This window comes from Myotis yumanensis, unplaced genomic scaffold, assembly GCF_028538775.1.
Source record: "Myotis yumanensis isolate MYYU_CA2020_CCGP unplaced genomic scaffold, mMyoYum1.0.hap1 SCAF_8, whole genome shotgun sequence".
NCBI lineage: Eukaryota > Metazoa > Chordata > Mammalia > Chiroptera > Vespertilionidae > Myotis > Myotis yumanensis.
The window spans coordinates 44,469,201-44,487,766 of NW_027223759.1; the positions used below are offsets into that span (position 1 = coordinate 44,469,201).

Here is an 18,566-nt window from a genome sequence, read left to right on the forward strand (position 1 = left end):
AAAGAACCTCCATTGACACAGAAAGGCATTTGCCTGTTGTAGCATTTCTCAAAGTGAGCTTGACTGTGGGCTGGTAAAAAGGATTACAACGGGACTTCTCAGAGCCTTTACTATGTTAATGAATATTAAGAATCATTTCTAAGAATGGGGTATATTACACAGTGGTTCCCAGGTTGATTTGAAGATACCATTTGGTTATGCTTTTTGTTTTGCAGTTGTGAGTCTGCTTTTGGATTTAAAAAAAGCATGTGAGCCCTAACTGGTTTGGCTCAGGGGATAGAGCATCGGCCTGCAGACTTAAAGGTCCCAGGTTCTATTCCGGTCAGGGGCATGTACCTTCGTTGCAGGCACATCCCCAGTGGTGGGTGTGCAGGAGGCAGCTGATTGATGTTTCCCTCTTATCGATGTTTCTAACTCTCTATCCCTCTCCCTTCCTCTCTGTAAAAAATCAATAAAATATATTTTTAAAAAAACTAAATAAAAAATTAAACATGCCCTTTCACTCTTCTTTAAAAAAAAAAAGCATGTGAACTTGTGAAATTAGTATAGCTTGGAACATACTCTGGCAAATGTTGATATTAAAAAATAGAGACATGTGCTAGCAGTTCAAAGTTTAAGAGGAGTATCAGATTATGTAAAATTAAATTTGTGAAGGATGAATAGTCTCAAACACTGATCACAAATAAACTGCTTTGTTGTACCCCAGAGTACTGCCTGGTTCCTGACATAGCCACTGATTCTAGCTGATTGACATGTATCTGCAGGGCACTTTAAGTTGGGCTGTAGTATTTTTTTTTAATACAATAGACTTTTCATTTTACTTTGTAAATATTGAAGTGTGTAATTAAAGCCAAGAAAACATGGGTTTGAAAAAAAAAATAGAGACATCTGGAATTTAGAGAATTTTGGAAAATTTCTTAATCAAATATTTACTAAGTGCTTAAACCACTGAGAAATGGTAGGAGGCTCCTTAAGAGGCATTTCTAAAACTCAGTGCCCCTTCATACCAGCAGTATTCCTAATAGCCCCAAAGTGGAAACAGCCCAAGTGTCCACTAACTAATGGACAAATAGCATGTGGTATATCAATACAATGGAGTATTGTTCAGCCATAAAAAATAATGAAGTAATTATACATGCAATAACATGTGTGAACTTGAAAACGTTATGCTTAGTAAAAGAAATCAGACACAAAACGCTACACATATGATTCCATTTATTTAAAAAAATGTCCAAAATAGGTAAATCCATATAGACAAAAAGCAAATTAGTGGTTTCCAGAGACTGGGAAGAGAGGAGAATAAGGAGTGACCACTAATGGGTATGTGTTTCTTTTAGGAATAAAGAGAATGTTTTGGAGTTATAATGGGATGATGGTTGAACAATCCTGTGAATATACCAAACACCACTGAATTGTACCCATTAAAAGAGTGACTTTTATAGTATGTGAATTTTATTTGAATTTTAAAATTCAGGACCCCACTATACCAAATAATTACCCCTCCCATATTATAGGAATTGAGAACAGAACCATTTCTTGTCAACAATTGTATTTAATGAAGCCACTAGCTGTTATTTACAGAAGATATACATACATACAATTCCTACACATAAAATGTAGCTTAATTGTGAAAACAGGAAGAAATGTACCCAAAATTACATACTAAATAAAATAAATAAAAAGTAATTATTTGGCACAATATCTATCATGTAGCAAATAAATAACTCTATACCATCAATTGAATGAACTATATACAATCTATTTGAAAGTGCAAAACAATTGCTGAAAATTAAGGTATTTGTAATAACATTTAAATCCAGAAAATATGTATTTTTATCAGTAACAATAATTAGCCAATAGTAAAGATTTTTTTAATGCCCAGGAAAATATTTTAATTTTGAAAATTTTTTTGTGCATATTGTGCTCTTCTGAAATGGTATTATTATTTTTTCAAATCTAAACACTGGAAATTTTAAGAACCTTGGAGTTTCTTAGTGGAATTTTTATGTATGTAATCTTGATTTGAAAGTTTAAAAAAGTTACATTGTAAACATAAATATTATTCTATATCATTCAGAAATTACAGACTGGTCCTCCCTAAATTATATAGAGTCATAATGTTTTATAGGAATGTGGTCAGGTTCAATTCCTTCAGAGATAAGACTATGAAGATGGCAGAATACAAACTATAATTTGGATTTATATTAATTGCTCAACACCTTCCAAAATCCTCATGCTCCAAATCAAGAAGTTGAGTTAAAAAATATGAAACTATACGACCACTGATGTATCCAAATAAACCTCATTTGTAGCACATCTCACCCTGCAAACATTCTTAGAAAAAATGTCAGACTTGATATTTCTCTTGACAGTAGTATTTCTACCAAACTCTTCATGTAGGTCTTATTCTATGCTTCAGCAAAAAAGATGGCATGATTGGAAATGAGATCGGGTGACTACAAACTGGGGATCCCTATGCTAGAGAGTGCAAGCTTGATGCAAATAACTTCTTCTCTTGTCATGACGCTGGTAAGCTGAATGCAGCCCTGAGAGGTCTCAGGATGTGTTTTTGCTTGCTTTGTAGCATTCTCTAGTGACAATACAGTCAGTAGTAGCATAAATGCCATTTTTGAAAGACTGTGGACTGGAGGCAAACCATTGTTCTGGGCACTTTAAATGTCTATGGTCGACGAGGCTCTAACCGGTGTGACATCTGTGATAAAGTTCTCTGGTTGTCAATCACATTTAATTGCCGTACATAACTCCGGACATCCTGATGGTTCTTATTAGCTTGAGCTGCGTCAAGATCTGTTGGAAAGAGAATTGAAATTGCACAACGTATGCATGTAAGATACACTTTATTTTCTCCAGCTACTTATTACATTCATCTTACATTGCTGGGCTCCATCAAGACCTTTCAACAATGCCATATTCATTGAAATGTTTCCACTTGGATGGTCCATCTCCTCCCTCTCACCCTTTTCTTCCCTGGAATCACATATTTTGATCATTTTCCTTTGCATCTCATGTTGTAAAAAAAAAAAAAGGCACTAAAAAATAAGTGAAAGCAGCACCTGAGAGTCCCTGGTTATTCATTAAAATTGTTTCCCCAAACCATCTTGCCTTTGTTTCAGACTCTGATCTCTGGCCCCTCTGAATCAGATGCTGACTAATGACAAAAGACAGTTTTCATTAGCTTCTAACAAAAGCACTTAAAACTCGGGCTGATCTGAAGCAAGCCAAGTGAGATTACTATCACCAGTTCTCTTTGTTACTTACATACAATCCTATACAATAAAAGGGTAATATACAAATTGACCCTAATGGCTGAACGACAGGGAACAATCGGTTGCTATGACACGCACTGACCACCAGGGGGCAGATGATCAATGCAGGAGCTGCCCCCTGGTGGTCAGTGGGCTCCCACAGGGGGAACTCCGCTCAGCCACAATCTGTGCTGATGGCTGCGAGCGCAGTGGCAGTGGCAGGAGCCTCTCCCACCTTCTTGGCAGTGGTAAGAATGTCTGACTGTGGCTTAGGCCCGCTCCCCATGGGGCGCAGGCCTAAGCCGTCAGACATCCCCTGAGGGCTCCCGGGCTGCCAGAGGGATGTCTGACTGCCAGCTTAGGCCCAATCCCCTAGGGAGCGGGCCTAAAGCAGCAGGTGGACATCCCCCGAGGGGTTCCGGACTGCGAGAGGGCAGAGGCTGGGACCTCCTGAGAATACTAATTTTCGTGCACTGGGCCTCTAGTATACAACATAACTACACAGGTTTTCTGTTCTTAGAGTTCTTCATATCCAGAAAAAACAACTCATGGGGTGAAGTCATGCCTTCTGCTAGACCTTTGATCCTCTGATGCAACTTCTGAAATCTCAGTTACTATTCTCTTCTTATTCACTTCCCCAAATATGTGAGCAACAGAGCTATGTGACTGACTGGTTTCCCTAAACCCAGCTGAAAGAAGGATCAAATGCTTCCCACTCTATGCAGGGCATAGACATGAGTGAGGAAGGCTGACTTGGACAGTGGTGAACTAGAGACACAGGCCCCTCCAGACCCATCTTCTGCATCTGCACCCTGAGTTGCCAGATCTTCCTATTTTTCTAGAGACATGAGAAATCTGAACGTCTTCCCTGGGAATTCTCTCACTTATTAAACTGTGACATTATCCCATAAAATAAAACCCTAATATGCAAATCAACCGAATGGTGGAATGACTGGCAGAACGACTCATCACTATGATGTGCACTGACCACCACAGGGCAGACACTCAACACAGGAGCTGCCCCCTGGTGCTCAGTGCTCTCCCACAGGGGGAACGCCGCTCCACCAGAAGCCGGGATCATGGCTGGCAAGCGCAGCTGCAGTGGCCAGAGCCTCTCCCTCCTCGGCTGCAAGCAGGCGGTAAGAAGCAAGGGGTCCTAGACTGCGAGAGCCCTGGACTGTGAGAGGGATGTCTGACTGCCGGGGATCGGGCCTAAGCTGGCAGTCAGACAGCCCCCAAGGGGTCCCGGACTGTGAGAGGGTTCAGGCTGGGCTGAGGGACTTCCCCCGCCCCCCCCTTCTGTGCATGAATTTCATGCACCGGGCCTCTAGTTTTAAAATAAAAGGTTAAAAAATGCTTGGTTTAGACCCAACAATTCTGCTGTGGTCCTTGGGCCACCTCTGCCCCATAGATCACTGGTGTGGGGCTCCTATCTAGTAGTGGGACACCAGAAGTGGCCAAGTCAGAGTCTGGACTTCAGACTAGTGTACTCTCTGCCACAGTGCCCGCCTTCTGCAGTTCATGTACTCTTCTCAGATGCTCATGCCACTCCCAAAGACAGTTAGAAGGCCATCTGCCTGAGGGGTGCAGGGGAGTGCTGCAGGTCCGAACAGAAAAGCAGAGAGAAGATACAAAGGCCCCCACTCACTCTAAGAAGAAACTCATCAGTATAATTATCACATATAAATAATACCACAGTGTTTCGTTTTCTCGCTTCTCATTGGCAGTGTACTCCACATGTACAATATACTGTAATTACATTGTACATATTCCCATGATGTTTATGAATCTATTCCTATACTTTATCTATAGATTGTTGACTTCAGAGCTGAGCAGCTGTTGTTTACCATCAGTTACTGATAACTTTAACAAATGCACTGGAGATATATATATATATATATTTCCCCCAGAGCTCTAGGAAAAAATGTAGGCAGATGGGGATTTACTTCCTAAGAGGCTTGTGGAACAAAACATATTTTATCATGTTTCTTTGGTTCTTAGACCTCATTGAGAACTTTCTCAAGGCTATGAACCTTCTCAGCCACACAAAATTTTATGAATATTTACAATTTCAGGAATTTCCTGGACCCCAGAAGGGCCACAGATTCTAGATTATAAACCCTTGTTGTAGGCTGGCATCACTTATATATATCCTCATATTCACTTGTATAACTGCTTTATGACCATGTCTTTATACATAGAGCAAGTTACTAGATGAAGAGCTGTGAGACACTAACTCGCAGAATCCACATAGGAGTGGCTGATGTGCAAGACTATTCTCACTTAGGAAGGACGAGAAGGCACAACCATTTGAATCAATTTTTTAAAGGCCTACTTGCTCTCCAAGTCGAGATGATTTTTCCTAGATTATTTCTGCTGTACATTGAAAAATTTAGCAATTCTGGCATCCCACGTTAGCAAACCCTTGCTTTGGCCAGTCTTGTGCTAAGAGCAAAGATAGCGCTGAGGAATAAAACAAGGACTTTTTCATCTCTTAGCCATAAGGTACTGGTAGCCTCAGTTTATGTCAAGCTATCATGTTGACTTAATGAGCCAAGTGACTTCAAGTGACTCATAGATGAAGCTAGCAAAACCTTGACAGGGGCCACCTTCTCGCTCCCAGCCCACTTCGAGGGAGCCAAAGCCCCACCCCGCACCCCAAGTCCCAGCCCAGAGGAAACAGTAGCACTGGTCTGGCATGCTGAGCCTGTGCTGTGATGCAACTTAACTCCAGTTTCAAACGGCTATTTGTTATTACTAATAGCTTTATAGGAAAGCATTGTGTTATACTAGGTATTGTGCTACATCTTCAGACCTAAGAAGAGCGCCCTACGTTCCCCTGGGAATGCTAGAAATAGAACATGAATTCCTGCAATGGAACCTTTTACGAATGTGCTATCCGCACGAATGCATTCTTGCAACACCGCAAGAAATAATAAACATTATCTCTCCCAGCTTAGAAACGACGGAACTGAGTCATCAGGACTTGATGGGAGTGTCTCGCCATCAAGCAGGGAGGAGTCATGAAGAGAGTTGGTCTGAGGCAGGATTCACTGGCAATCATGCCTTAGTTGTCTCTAGCCACACTGGAAAGAGCAAGTTAATTCTCTTTAAGTTCATTCATAAAATAATATCCCTATGGTTATTTTCTGGTTTAAGAACTAGAAAATCCTTAAACTCAGGCTCCTATCTCATGGATTTCATGCTCCAAAGTGTCTCTGACAATCAAATATTGTCCAGACTTTTCTCGGATGTCTCCGTAGGCTCACGAAAAAAGGACTCAACCACCATCGATCCATGTCGCAACATTGGACTTACTGAAAGGTTGGCTTCTGCAGTATCTCACTGTCCGGGCAGTATTTGCAATCATGCGCTAAAAAGAAAAAAGAAAAAAGACTGAAATGCAAGTAAGCTTAGTGTCTAATCCAGAAAGGAAAACAAACCATTATTTATTTCAGCAATACCTGGGCCCATGAGAAACAGCCTGTTCTGAGATCCTGACCGTCTGGTGGCAACTGGCTGATGTAGAACCTGTGTAAGTACTTGAAAGAGGCACCTACACTCATGCATACAAGGCATTTTTCAAGTGAGGGACACCAGTGGTGTAATTCCACTCGATCGCTTGGCTGTTCCTCAGGACACAAAAAGCAATCTGTGGTTCCCGAGACTCTTACTCCTGAGGACTCACTCTCACCTTCGGGTGGTCACTCTGAATTTGTGGGAGAATTTGTAACTATCCTAGATGTGGAGAAGGTGTAGCCTGTCAAGCTCCTCAGAGTAAAGAGGACTCAGTAATGCGGCATTAGATCATACTGACTGAGCAGTCATAGTCAGAATGTTCTACCGGTACAGTTTTCTATACCCTATGTGTTACTGACCTTTCTAATTTCCAGCAAAAGTGTGTGTTTTAATGTTAATCTCCCTCCCTCCTTCCTTTCTGACTATAACACTAACATATGCACATTTAAAAAATAAAAAAATACAGAAAATGTTAAGAGCAAAGTAAAAACCACTCAGAAGATCACATCACAGAGGAACTTCATTAATATTTTGGTATATTTGTTTCTAATACTTTAAAACTACATATACAACAGCATATTTTTTTTAAAAAATTGAAGTCATATGTATTTTTAATTTGAATTTTTTCACATGGCACTGTGACTATTTTCGATACTGATTGCATTTTAAACATTTTTAAAATAAGCAGGTATTCAATCATATGGATGGATCATAATATATTTAACCTATGTTAATCTTGTCATTAAGTAACCTTAATTTCTTCGTAAAATTTTGTTGCCATAAAGACTTATTAGGGCCCAGCCGGCATGGCTCAGTGGTTGAGCACCAACCGATGAACTAGGAGGTCATGGTTCAATTCCTGATTAGGGCATATGCCCCAGTTGCAGGCTCAATTCCCAGTGTGGGGTGTGCAGGAGGCAGCCCATCATTGATTCTCTCTCATCATTGATGTTTCTAGCTCTCTCTCCCTCTCCCTTGCTCTCTGAAATGAATAAAAATATATTTAAAAAAAAAGACAGTAGGAAATCTTGTACTTTACTAAACTTAGTTAAAAACAAGAGAAGAAAGGAACGGGGGTTGAGGGGGAGGAAGGAATGCAGGGACAGAAACATGAGGGAAAACATCAGTGAGACCTAAGCACCATCTCTGAGCCCGGATATACATGTGTTGCTTGCTCATGGTATTGTCATAGCACCTGGGACTCCCAGTCTCTGTGTGCTGTCTCAGAACATCTTTGCTGCTCAGATTCCAAAGGGGGTCCTGCAGAGATGGCGGGTGTGCTCTAACACTAGCAGAAAATGGGTAAAGATAAGGCTCCAGCCCAGAAATGAAACTTTCTAATCCCCGAGTGGCTGTATAATGCCATCCCTTGCTGTTTTGTCTCTGTACCCTTGGCTTGCCAAAGTATAGAAAGTGACTTTGAGGAAGCTTATGTAGTGTTGTTTTTTTTTTAAAAAAAACAGCAACTTATTTGGCAGAACAAAAACTCCTAGAAGAGTCAAAGTTTTATTTTATTTTATTTTTGTTAATCCTCACCTGAGGATATTTTTTTCAGTGATTTTTAGAGAGAGTGGAAGGGAGAGGGAGAGATAGAGAGAAACATCTATGAGAGAGACACATCAATTGGCTGCCTCTTGCACGCACCCCGATCAGGGCTGGGGATCCTGCAACCAAGGTACATGCCCTTGACTGGAATCAAACCCTGGACCCTTCAGTCCACGGGCCGATGTTCTACCCACTGAGCAAAACTGGTTAGGGCAGAGTCAAAGCTTTAGAAATACATATGTGAACAATCATTATACTTCACTGAACACTCCAGCTTCAAGGACTGGCAAGCATTCAGTGACATGTATCTGCGTTGAATAAAGAGGCGATCGGAAAAGTTCAGACATCACTTTTCTAAAGGAGCCTAAAAACCAGCACGTCTGTTGATCAGCATGAGAAATACATGACAGATACCTCCAAGAAACTGTAGCATACAATGTATAATTAGCCTCTGATATATGGAGCCCTGAAATAAACAGTAACTAGGATAATTTTCCTGCTAATTTACTTTAAGTTGTTTTTTCGCTTCTCTAAAGACTTTGCATCTGAAGGGCACCAGTATATCCCATGTAGAATTATTGTAATTCTTCAGATAGTGAATGGAGTGTAATTACTGAAAACCCCGGGAGATGCCGCCCGTGTGCCCCTCTGAGGAAAAATAAAACAATTAGCTGGGGTCAGAAACCTCTTCCTATACCATTCGGTAGGGAGTAATTGTTCTGCTTTTTCGTTTTGAAAGCTAAAACATTTCATTCTGACTTTAGTTTGAGACGACTCTTTATAGCCATACTCTGAAGCTTCGTAATTTTTAGCTTATTATGTAGTTTAAAATGTGAGAACAATTGTTTAAATCAGTAATTTCCAGCTCTGGAGTTCATTCTACCTTTCTAAATCTTTGATTAATTTTAACAATGGTTTTAATTTTGACACATCCTTTATAATTGCACTCAAAGGTAACTTCAGTTTCATTGGGAAATCTAAATCTGGTTTTGCAACGAGGTTTATAACTTGCCCACTACTAGGGGCTTCCCACTGTTTAAATGCAACCAGCAACGAGGAACTCATTGCCCTCTGAGGAAAGTCCCTTTTACGTCTTACACTTTCCTATTAGAAATTTCTTTATTGAGTCAAAGATTTTCTCCCTTTGCTTTCCACCCATTGATCCTAGTTCTGAGCTCCGAAGCCACAACAAACAACAGGTTTAGCTCCTTTTGAACGGGATACTTGTTCAAATACTTGAAGGCAGCTATCACCGCCGTCTCCCCACCCTCACATCTTTTCTGGTCAGACTAAGTAGGCTCAATTTCTCCCATGACTTTTCATAAGAAAGTTTCCGGTCTCTCCTGGACAGTGCCAGTGGGTCTCCTCAGGCTAAGCAGATCACAGAGTGCAGAAGAGTTATTTCCTTCCTTGATCTAGACCGGGGTGGGGAACGTCCCGCCCACGGGCCATAGAAGGCCCTCGATATCATCTGGTCTGGCCCTGCCAAGGCATTCGGGGTGAGTTAATTAAATGTTTGACCAAACATAGCAGGCTGATTTTTAAGTTGATAATTTTTGTGTGACCCTCAAATGATATTATAAATACCCAAATGCCGCTTGCCAGAAAAAAGGTTCCTCACCCCTGCTCTAGACGAAGCTACACATCGAAGTCCACAATTTTTAAGAAGTCTCATTGCTGACATGGTTGAACTAACGGTGAATTAAATCTCTCCTCCTATGGCATTGAGCTGCTGTTTGGACTCAGCTTCTCTGGAGATGTGCAGTTTGCATCCCGGGCCAAAGTAAAGGATCTTGCATTGATCTCCCCTGAAAGCCATCTAGCTAGTCTTTCTATCCTTCTGCAGACTGAAGCCCCCGAGCAATTCACTGGTGCTCTCAGTTCAGCTTGGCAGAAACTGAGGTTGAGGAGACCGAGGCTTCATTATCCAACTGACACAGCAGGGATGGAGCCAAAAATTAGACCCTGGCTTACCGGTCCTGCCGGGGCAGGCTGGCCTGCCTGGAGCAGCCAGGCAACTTTCCTGCAGGGCCAGTGGGAAAGTACCTGCCTACTCCACGGCAGGCCTTCTCGTCTGGCTTTCCTACCTCAGCAAACCCGAGGTTTCTGACGCACTCCCAGTAGCGCCTGGCTTATTAGAACAGCGATTTGTAATTCAGGGCTAAATGCGAGGAGAAGAGGCAGGCTCCGTAGGAAACGCTCTGAGTCAGTGCAGGGGGACCGCGTGAACCGTCTCTCCACACCTGAACCGATTCTGATATACCCCCTCCCGGTCAGAATCACCACCTTAGGGTCTGCTCATCACACTTCCCTGAAGGATTCTCCCCAAGAAAATAGTCCACAGTCTTTTCAAGTTCAGACTGGTAGGCCCTCCAAGCAATGCCACCTGCACGGTGACTCTCCCTACCTCCCACTCACAGACAGCCGCCAGCACAGCCTCCCTCCGTCCCTCAGGGAGCTGCTCCAGACGTCAGACCTCTCTAAATGCCTGCCCTCCACAGTTTGTCCTTCCTTCTGCCCCTTGAGTTCTTTGCCATCCTTGTTCTTAACTCCTGCCCTCTTTTCTTATTTCCGCCCCTACTGATGTGCCCCGGTCTATATGCCCTTCAAAAATAGAATCTCAGTCAATGATTCTACATTTACACTATCTGATTATTTTACTCGGACCCTCATATATTGGGGACAATAATTTTTCCCCCCACCAAGATCTAAAAATATATAGTCTCTCAGCTACAAAGATTGTGCCCATGATAGCCACTCAATAGAATTAAGTGCACTATAAGGACCAGAAATAAAAGATAATAAGGCCCTGTGCTGAGCCAGCCTTCACCACATGCATCAATGACGAAGAGCCCTGCGCCCTGTCCCCTAGCTCTGGGTCTTTAATGTCCAAGAGGTGTGTGACATACAGATACACATGTGTAACTTGCATGAGGGCATATTGTACATATGATGGCCATGGATCATGGCCGTGCAGGCACATGCGGAGGGCTGTGCATGTCTGCACTCAGAGAAGGACACTGAAGGACAGACATCCTAGCACCACAGGGAAGAGGGCACACAGAATAACATCCATTTAGGAACAGATGGCTAAGGGAATCCTCTTGCCTAAAGTATCAGTAATGCAAAAATGCTTGGTGCATTCTGCTCAAATTTCCTAATAAAATAGAAGAGAATTTAGGATTAAATCTTTGTTACATAAATCCTTTAAAAAAGTTTTAGTGTATGGTCCTATATCACTAAGTCCAACACTGGAATATGATTGGGTTATTCTTTTACTCAACAAATACTTTTTGCATACTTATGATGTGAAAACACCTTTTTGGGTGCTGAGGAATATTAGTGAACAAAGCAGATAAGATACCTGGTCTAGGTCATTCACATTCTAGTGGGGAGACAAATAATGAAGAGGTAAGTAAAGATAATCTCAGATTGTGAAACAAGTTATGAAGACAAGGTGTGGAGGATAGAGGAATACCTGAAGGGTCGTCAGGGAAGACCCCTCAGAGGAGGGGACACATGAGCTGAGACCGGAATGATGAGAAGGAGCCAGACAGGTGAAGACCAAGGGAAGGCAATTTCAGACAAAGGTTAACAGCTAGTGCAAAGGTCCTGGGGTAGGAAAGTTAAGAAGGCTGGTTGTGCCAACTTGGACTGAGCACGGTCAAGATGAAGTGTGAGATGAGGCTGGATGGATGCTCAGAAGAACAATCTGGATTTGATTACATTATGTTGTTGTATTTAATATGGTTTTATTTTCTTCTGATACGGCTGCATAAAGTTACATTTCTTTGCATTTTGACATCTTTCATTATTATTGTGAACTAGTTTTTATACTTTTTGGTGATTTTTAACATTTCATGTGTTTATGTTTTATCATTTCAACTGCATATGATCTCCTAGAGATTGAGGATTACTTTTGGGATTTCTTATGCTTCCTAGCAAAATCCTTTGCCTGGACACTGTACACATATTGATTGCTGTGAAACATGCCCCTTGGAAAATCTGCACTTAGCCATCTGCAAATTCTATAGGAAGAAGTAAACTTTCAAAGTCCTCGTATAGATTTCTAGTGTGCGGGGAAGGTCTGGGAATTAGGTGGATTTGAACATCTACATTTATACTTGGAGATTCTTTCAGATATTAGCCCAGTGCTCTCTCCATGAACCTGTAATAGCATTATTGGTGGTAGAAAACATATTGCTGCTAATTACATAATGGCATGAAGAAGAACAGAGTTTGCCACCCAAAAATATGATTCTTTAGGATATTAATTATTTTAAGCTGGTTATTTAAAAAAAATATGTTTTCACTGGTCTTTAGAGAGAGAGGAAGTAAGAGGGATATATAGAGAGAAACATCAATGATGAGAATCATCCAGAGGCTGCCTCCTGCACCCCCCTACTGGGAATAAAGCCCGAAACCCAGGACCCTCACTGATACCAAAATCCGAGGATGCTCAAGTCCCTTATATAAAATGATGTAGGACAATGTATACCGTTGACCCTCTACATCCACAGATTCCCAACTGGGGATCAAAAATACTTTCTTAACCCATGGTTTGTTGAATCCGTTGGTGGAAACCTGGGGATATGAAGGGCAGACTGCATGTTTATTGACAAAACATCCACATATAAGTGGATCAGCGCAGATCAAACCCATGTTGTTCAAGCATCAACTGTACAGTTGAATCTGAACGAGGCGAGATATACAGGGAGGAACCTCACAAGGTCCATTTGATCAAAGTCCTCTCTGTCCCACTGTCTCTAGATGTCCCAGCAAACATGTGTTTACTAGACATGAACTCTTGTCACCTCCCTGTGAATTGCTTATTTCCCTTTGAAATCCCAGATCCTTACCTCCCTCTCCTTAGTCCAGGATGATATATACCTCATTTTGCTTTACTGTCTTTGGAATTCTTCATGCTTATACGAATTCCCCATATGTATATATTAAATTCGATTTTCTCTTGTTAATCTGCCTTATTTCATTTTAATTATTCCACCAGCCATAAGCATCAAGACGGGAAGGGGTAATTTTCCCTTCTCCCACAATACAAAAATAAAAGGATTCAAAACATTTCTCTTCCTTCATGAATTAGCTTCTGTTAATGTTTCCAGAAGTACAGAAGTTTGCCCTATGCCTCTCATTCCAAATTAAATGACTACCTTAAAATAACACTCATAAATAAATACACCTAAATATGGGTACGTCTGAAATAGAACCAACCTCCTAATACAGTAGCAACTGTGGCTATCAGCATGCTTTATGGAGCCTGGGATAGTGGCAGCCGGCCAGCACATTATCCTCTAATCCATTGCTCGTCTACCTCCTAAATGCTATAAATATTCATGCATGCCACAGAAAGCTACAAAGGGCTTTATTCAAACATTTTTTTGAATACTCCTTTATGTTCCCCCCGAATGAAAGAATGTCTGCCTTTTTTTATTTTTATTTTTGCATAAGGATCAGAGTGTGAATTCTCTTTTGTTCATACTCATAAATCCTGAAAACCAATATGCAACAAATTCTCTAATCCTCACTTCATACCTCAAGGGTGAAGAGGTTCAAAATAAAAATACTTAGGGTTGGCACGGCAGTTTGCTGCGCCTGCCATGCTGCCACCATGAGAAGGCATCTGTGTTCCTGGCTCCCCTGGTGACTTCAACCCCTGGCAGGGGCTCCTTTTGGGGATTTAGCCGACCAGCCCCACAAAGGCTGCCAGCTCTGCGCAGGACCTTGGCCTTGCTGGTGACTGACTGGGAAGCAGCATGCTCACCAACCTGAACAGGGAGCTGTATCCTTCCCTAAGACACACAGGAATAACAGCGCCACTAGTGGGAGTTGTACGTAGCGGTGAGTGTGGCATGGGGGTTGTGGGGGTGGCGGGGCTATGGAGAGAAGGAGTTGGACAGTTTTAATTATTCCCTTCTCCCACAATACAAAAATAAAATACAACAAGTGCCAGGCTGGTCAAAGCCAGGTTTAAAAACCATAATCAAACCTTTTCAAATTCTATCATTTTCCAGTAACAACTAACCCATGGAAGGGCAACTGTAAAAGTAAGCAGTCATGATTTATCAAATGAAATCAACGTTATAGTTGCAGGAGAACACACAGTACTCTTTCTGTATCCTTCCTCCCCATCTCTCTCATAGTAATAAAACCCCCTGATGTTTAGTGGGGCACATGGATACCCCAAATAAGGGCTACATATCCTACCTTCGCTTTCATGGGACTAAATTTCTGACCAGTAAAGTGTGAGCCGAGTGGCGAGTACAACTCCAGGTCTTAGCCTTGCGGGGAAGAAGCATGTTTCTGCCTTTTCCATTTCCTCTTCCCTCACTGGAATGGGGTCCTGGCGGTCGCCCCCTTGGACCATGTGGAAGGTGAAATGAAGAGAGAATTCTGGAACTGTGGCTGCCTCCTGGCGTAGAGCTACCATACTGGCGTGGACTTTAATGTGAGATAGAAATACACATACCTGGCTTAAGCCATTGTTAATTTAGGTTTCTGTTATTGCAGCTGAATTGCTATTGTAGCCATTCAGAGCTTTTAAGCAAAAGTGGACTCTTCCTGCATGACCGGCATGGCTCAGTGGTTGAGCATCAATTTCCGGTCAGGGCACATGCCCAGGTTGTGGGTTCGATCCCCAGTGGGGGACGTGCAGGGGGCAGCCGATCAATGATTTTCTCTCATCATTGATGTTTCTCTCTCTTTTCCTCTCCCTTCCTCTGAAATCAATAAAAATAAATATTTTTAAAAAGTGGACTCTTCCTGGAGCAGAGGGTAAAGGACCTCTCTCCTCACTGCTAGGCATCTAAGAATCCACTGCTACGAACATGAAGTGCAGAAATGGGGGAGGGGATCTCCCTTAATGTCCACTGAATGCAATCTTGACCCTGCCTTTGCGGGTTATGGGTACATCTAAAAACCCAGATGAAACAACTTCATCCTCCTTGTGGATATTTTTGCTGTTCTTGTTTGTTCTGTTTAGTTAACTTTAATGATCAAAAGTTCTAAAAAGTTCAATCAACTCTTTTAGGAAACCCCGACTTCTATGCCTATGTATGTATGTATGTGTGTGTGTGTATTATTGATTTTTTTACAGAGAGGAAGGGAGAGGGATAGAGAGTTAGAAACATTGATGAGAGAGAAACATCAATCACCTGCCTTCTGCACACCCCCTACTGGGAATGTGCCTGCAACCAAGGTACATGCCCTTGACCGGAATTGAACCTGGGACCCTTGAGTCCGCAGGTCGACACTCTATTCACTGAGCCAAACCGCTCAGGGCGCACATGTATATTTTATAGTCAAATGGTTGGCTTAGCCACTGCTCTGTCTGCATTTCTGCATAAGTCACCCGGAAGGTTCTTTAACTATTTGCTAAATCTCTCATTTCTGGAAAACAGGTTTTCTTTGGGGAAATATGTTTAATTCTCCATACAATAAGTAAGCAAAGAATTTTGTTTGTTTGTTTGTTTTTTACTTTGACCAAAGAATTATTAAACTGACACAGTAATAGAGATGTCCATACCCTGCCCTTGGAGCGAGGGGTGAGGGGACGACTGCTGAGAAAATATTTGCCCTCTGGGATAGAGTGTCTTTGAAGAGTGTGAACACATGTGCTATTTCTTAAGAAGCTTAAGACATGGGAACCTAGTGCCCAGCAAATGCTGTGCTTCTTTTTCAGACTGGGCATTGCAATAAGCTCATTCCTAAAGTCGAATGTGTGAGCCTTATAGGATGACTGCAGGGTGTTTCAAATTCTCCTGGAGCCTTCAGGTGAGCTGGGTTTCAAGAAACAAATAGAAGAACCGTTTTCTGGTAAAACTTCTATTGCACTCTATTGCTTGCAGGAATACTTATATACTCTGGTCCCACCCACACTCTCCAGGGATAGATGGAGTAGACACGATCTCCATTTTCCACTGGGAAGACTGACAGGCAGAGAAGGGGTACCTGCAAAGTGATGAGGCTGAGAATGGAATCTCATGTGTCCCAAACTCCAAGCCCTTAGCTTCTGCAAGAACCACATTCATCACTGCAAACCATGGCCCCGGGCAGATGTTCACCCACAGATGCAACACTAACACCTCGTCTATCCAGGCTGCAGCCAAAGGATTCAGAAGACAATGGAGCATTCCATTAATAGGCACTATGCAGCTAAATAAAAGTTTTGGCATGACCTGCTTTATGATAAGAAAATAAACTGCAAAGTAACTAATGCCAGCAAACACAGTCTATTTGGGGGTGGGGGGAGGGAGTAAGATTGAAAAAGACTGATTATGTGCCAGTTCCACATGTGTTCTTTATATAAATTTTGGGTTTGGATATGAAGATTTTCAAGCTCCCTCTCTGAACTTCAGTGAACTTTATTGGAATAAACAATACACACTCAGATGAATAGTCCCTAATAAAGATCGGCTATAGAGTTGCCTTTTACCTACATGCACTAAAGTCAGGTTCGGCAGGTAAACATTTCAAAGGCATCCTGGGGCAGGCAAGTGCCACAAACCTTACAGCAAAACAACGCTGCGGGAGTCACTCTGGAGCATTCTGCATTTTAGCAGCAGGCAGCCCAGGACCAAGCACCGGCGTAAAAGCTGCCGCTGCTGTGAGCCACGGCACAAACACTATTCAACCTCACAAAAGAGACTGACAGAGTAAACTAGCAGCCAATTTGAACCAAGGATTTCGAAACTCCTTTATGTGTAACTCCCTTTTGAACATGGCAGCATATATGAAAATGATTTCCTTTATTAGTGCAAATGCAAATTTCATTTGGAAAGAAACAACAACACCGCGGTTAAGGTGATAATACTGCACGTACCATTTTTTCAAAGTTGACTAGATTGTCAATGAACGTCTTGTTTCCCTCATGAGTAAATGTCATATCTGCAAAGAAATAAAAGTCACATTCTGATCCCTAACAGAAATATGTCACACTAAGAAACCACAATAGCACCATTAGATTATGCTGGAGGATTTGCATAACACTGCAGTCGAAAAAAGCTGACAATAGTTCCTTTTATGTTAGGTGGTTAACTTTCTAAAGCACTTTACCTGCGGTTAGTAAAATTTCCCCACTAACCCTCTGTTTTACTATCAAGGCTTCCAAATTGTGGATTCCTGCTCCTCCAATCATCTTCCCAACCCTTTCAGCAAAATCAAGACTGAGAGGAGATGCAGAAGGTGGAAGGATGCCATCACTCTTCCCCAAAAGATCAATCTGATGAGGCTCTTGTTCATTTCCTCTCCCATCTACTCATCGCTGGCGTGGCCTGTGCATTTTCTTAGAATTACCTTTGATGAGCAAAGGCATGAAGGGGATGAGAGGAGGCTCCAGTTTAGCGACTGTCAGCCGGTAGGCCCTGTGGTTTCTTGAAGGATCCTTCAGGGAAACAGAGAGGCTGATGAACAATTAATGACACATGCGCCACTCCCCTGACCTCCCACACACCCCGCCTTGTCATCCCACAATCAGGGAGCTTGGGATCAAGGGAAGCTACAAAAGAAAGGTAAGACTTAGCTAAACAAATTGATTTGTGTTTTAAAACAACTTTACGTGACAGGAAAATAATTTGCTTTTTATTTCCTTTCATGTTTGAGAGGGAGATCTGCCCATAGGGACCGAGGGGAAGGACTCCTTTGATCGCAAATATAAAATGTGTAACACAAACCCCAACCAGGAACATCCCTTCTCCCAGAGCACTGCTCCTTCCCTGAGTTCGGATCGCCCTCCTCTCTGCCCTGCATAGCCAGTCCCGACTTGCCCTTTCCGAAACCATCCCATCACTCCTGCCAAGTCCCACTCGCTCCTTTTCCGCCTGTTAACACCTCCCAGCCAGTGAGGAGAAATAATTTTGGCAAGCCAAGAAAAATGCAACTTCCAACCCATAGCCAACCTGTGCTCGATGGAGGGGATCCTATTATACTGCTTTTCTTAGTTACACAAATTGACCTTATGTGGGACATAAGTCCTCTTTAAGTTAGTTCCTGAGGGTGCCATTCATTAGTCAGACATGCTTGTTTTAGCGGCACTAAAACGGGATCATAAACTTCTTAAAGTCATACAAGGACAGATAAAATTTCTGAAATGGGAACTTCAATTCAGCTAATCAGACATTGGATTAATGCAGACAGGGAACAGAATAAAGGAGCCACTGTCACTTACCATTAAACTTTCAAACTCCGCATAGAACTTCTTGAACTTGCTTGGCAGTTTCTGTT

The 18,566-nt window shown here is 42.2% G+C and overlaps 1 protein-coding gene across 5 annotated transcripts in view; it reads right to left on the reverse strand.

Annotated features, from left to right (window-relative positions):
- Window positions 1-1,198: 1,198 nt before the first annotated feature.
- Window positions 1,199-18,566, reverse strand: part of RAPGEF4 (Rap guanine nucleotide exchange factor 4) — a 260,265-nt gene continuing 242,897 nt past the window's right edge. For all 5 annotated transcript variants that reach the window (XM_070422742.1, XM_070422743.1, XM_070422745.1 and 2 more), the window contains 5 exons: window positions 18,511-18,561; window positions 17,640-17,727; window positions 17,167-17,231; window positions 6,585-6,639; window positions 1,199-2,808 (listed from right to left, as the gene is read on the reverse strand). In XM_070422742.1, the coding sequence (XP_070278843.1) occupies window positions 2,681-2,808; window positions 6,585-6,639; window positions 17,167-17,231; window positions 17,640-17,727; window positions 18,511-18,561 (387 nt within the window). In that variant the 3' untranslated portion in view covers window positions 1,199-2,680. The remainder of the gene's footprint in view (window positions 2,809-6,584; window positions 6,640-17,166; window positions 17,232-17,639; window positions 17,728-18,510; window positions 18,562-18,566) is intronic.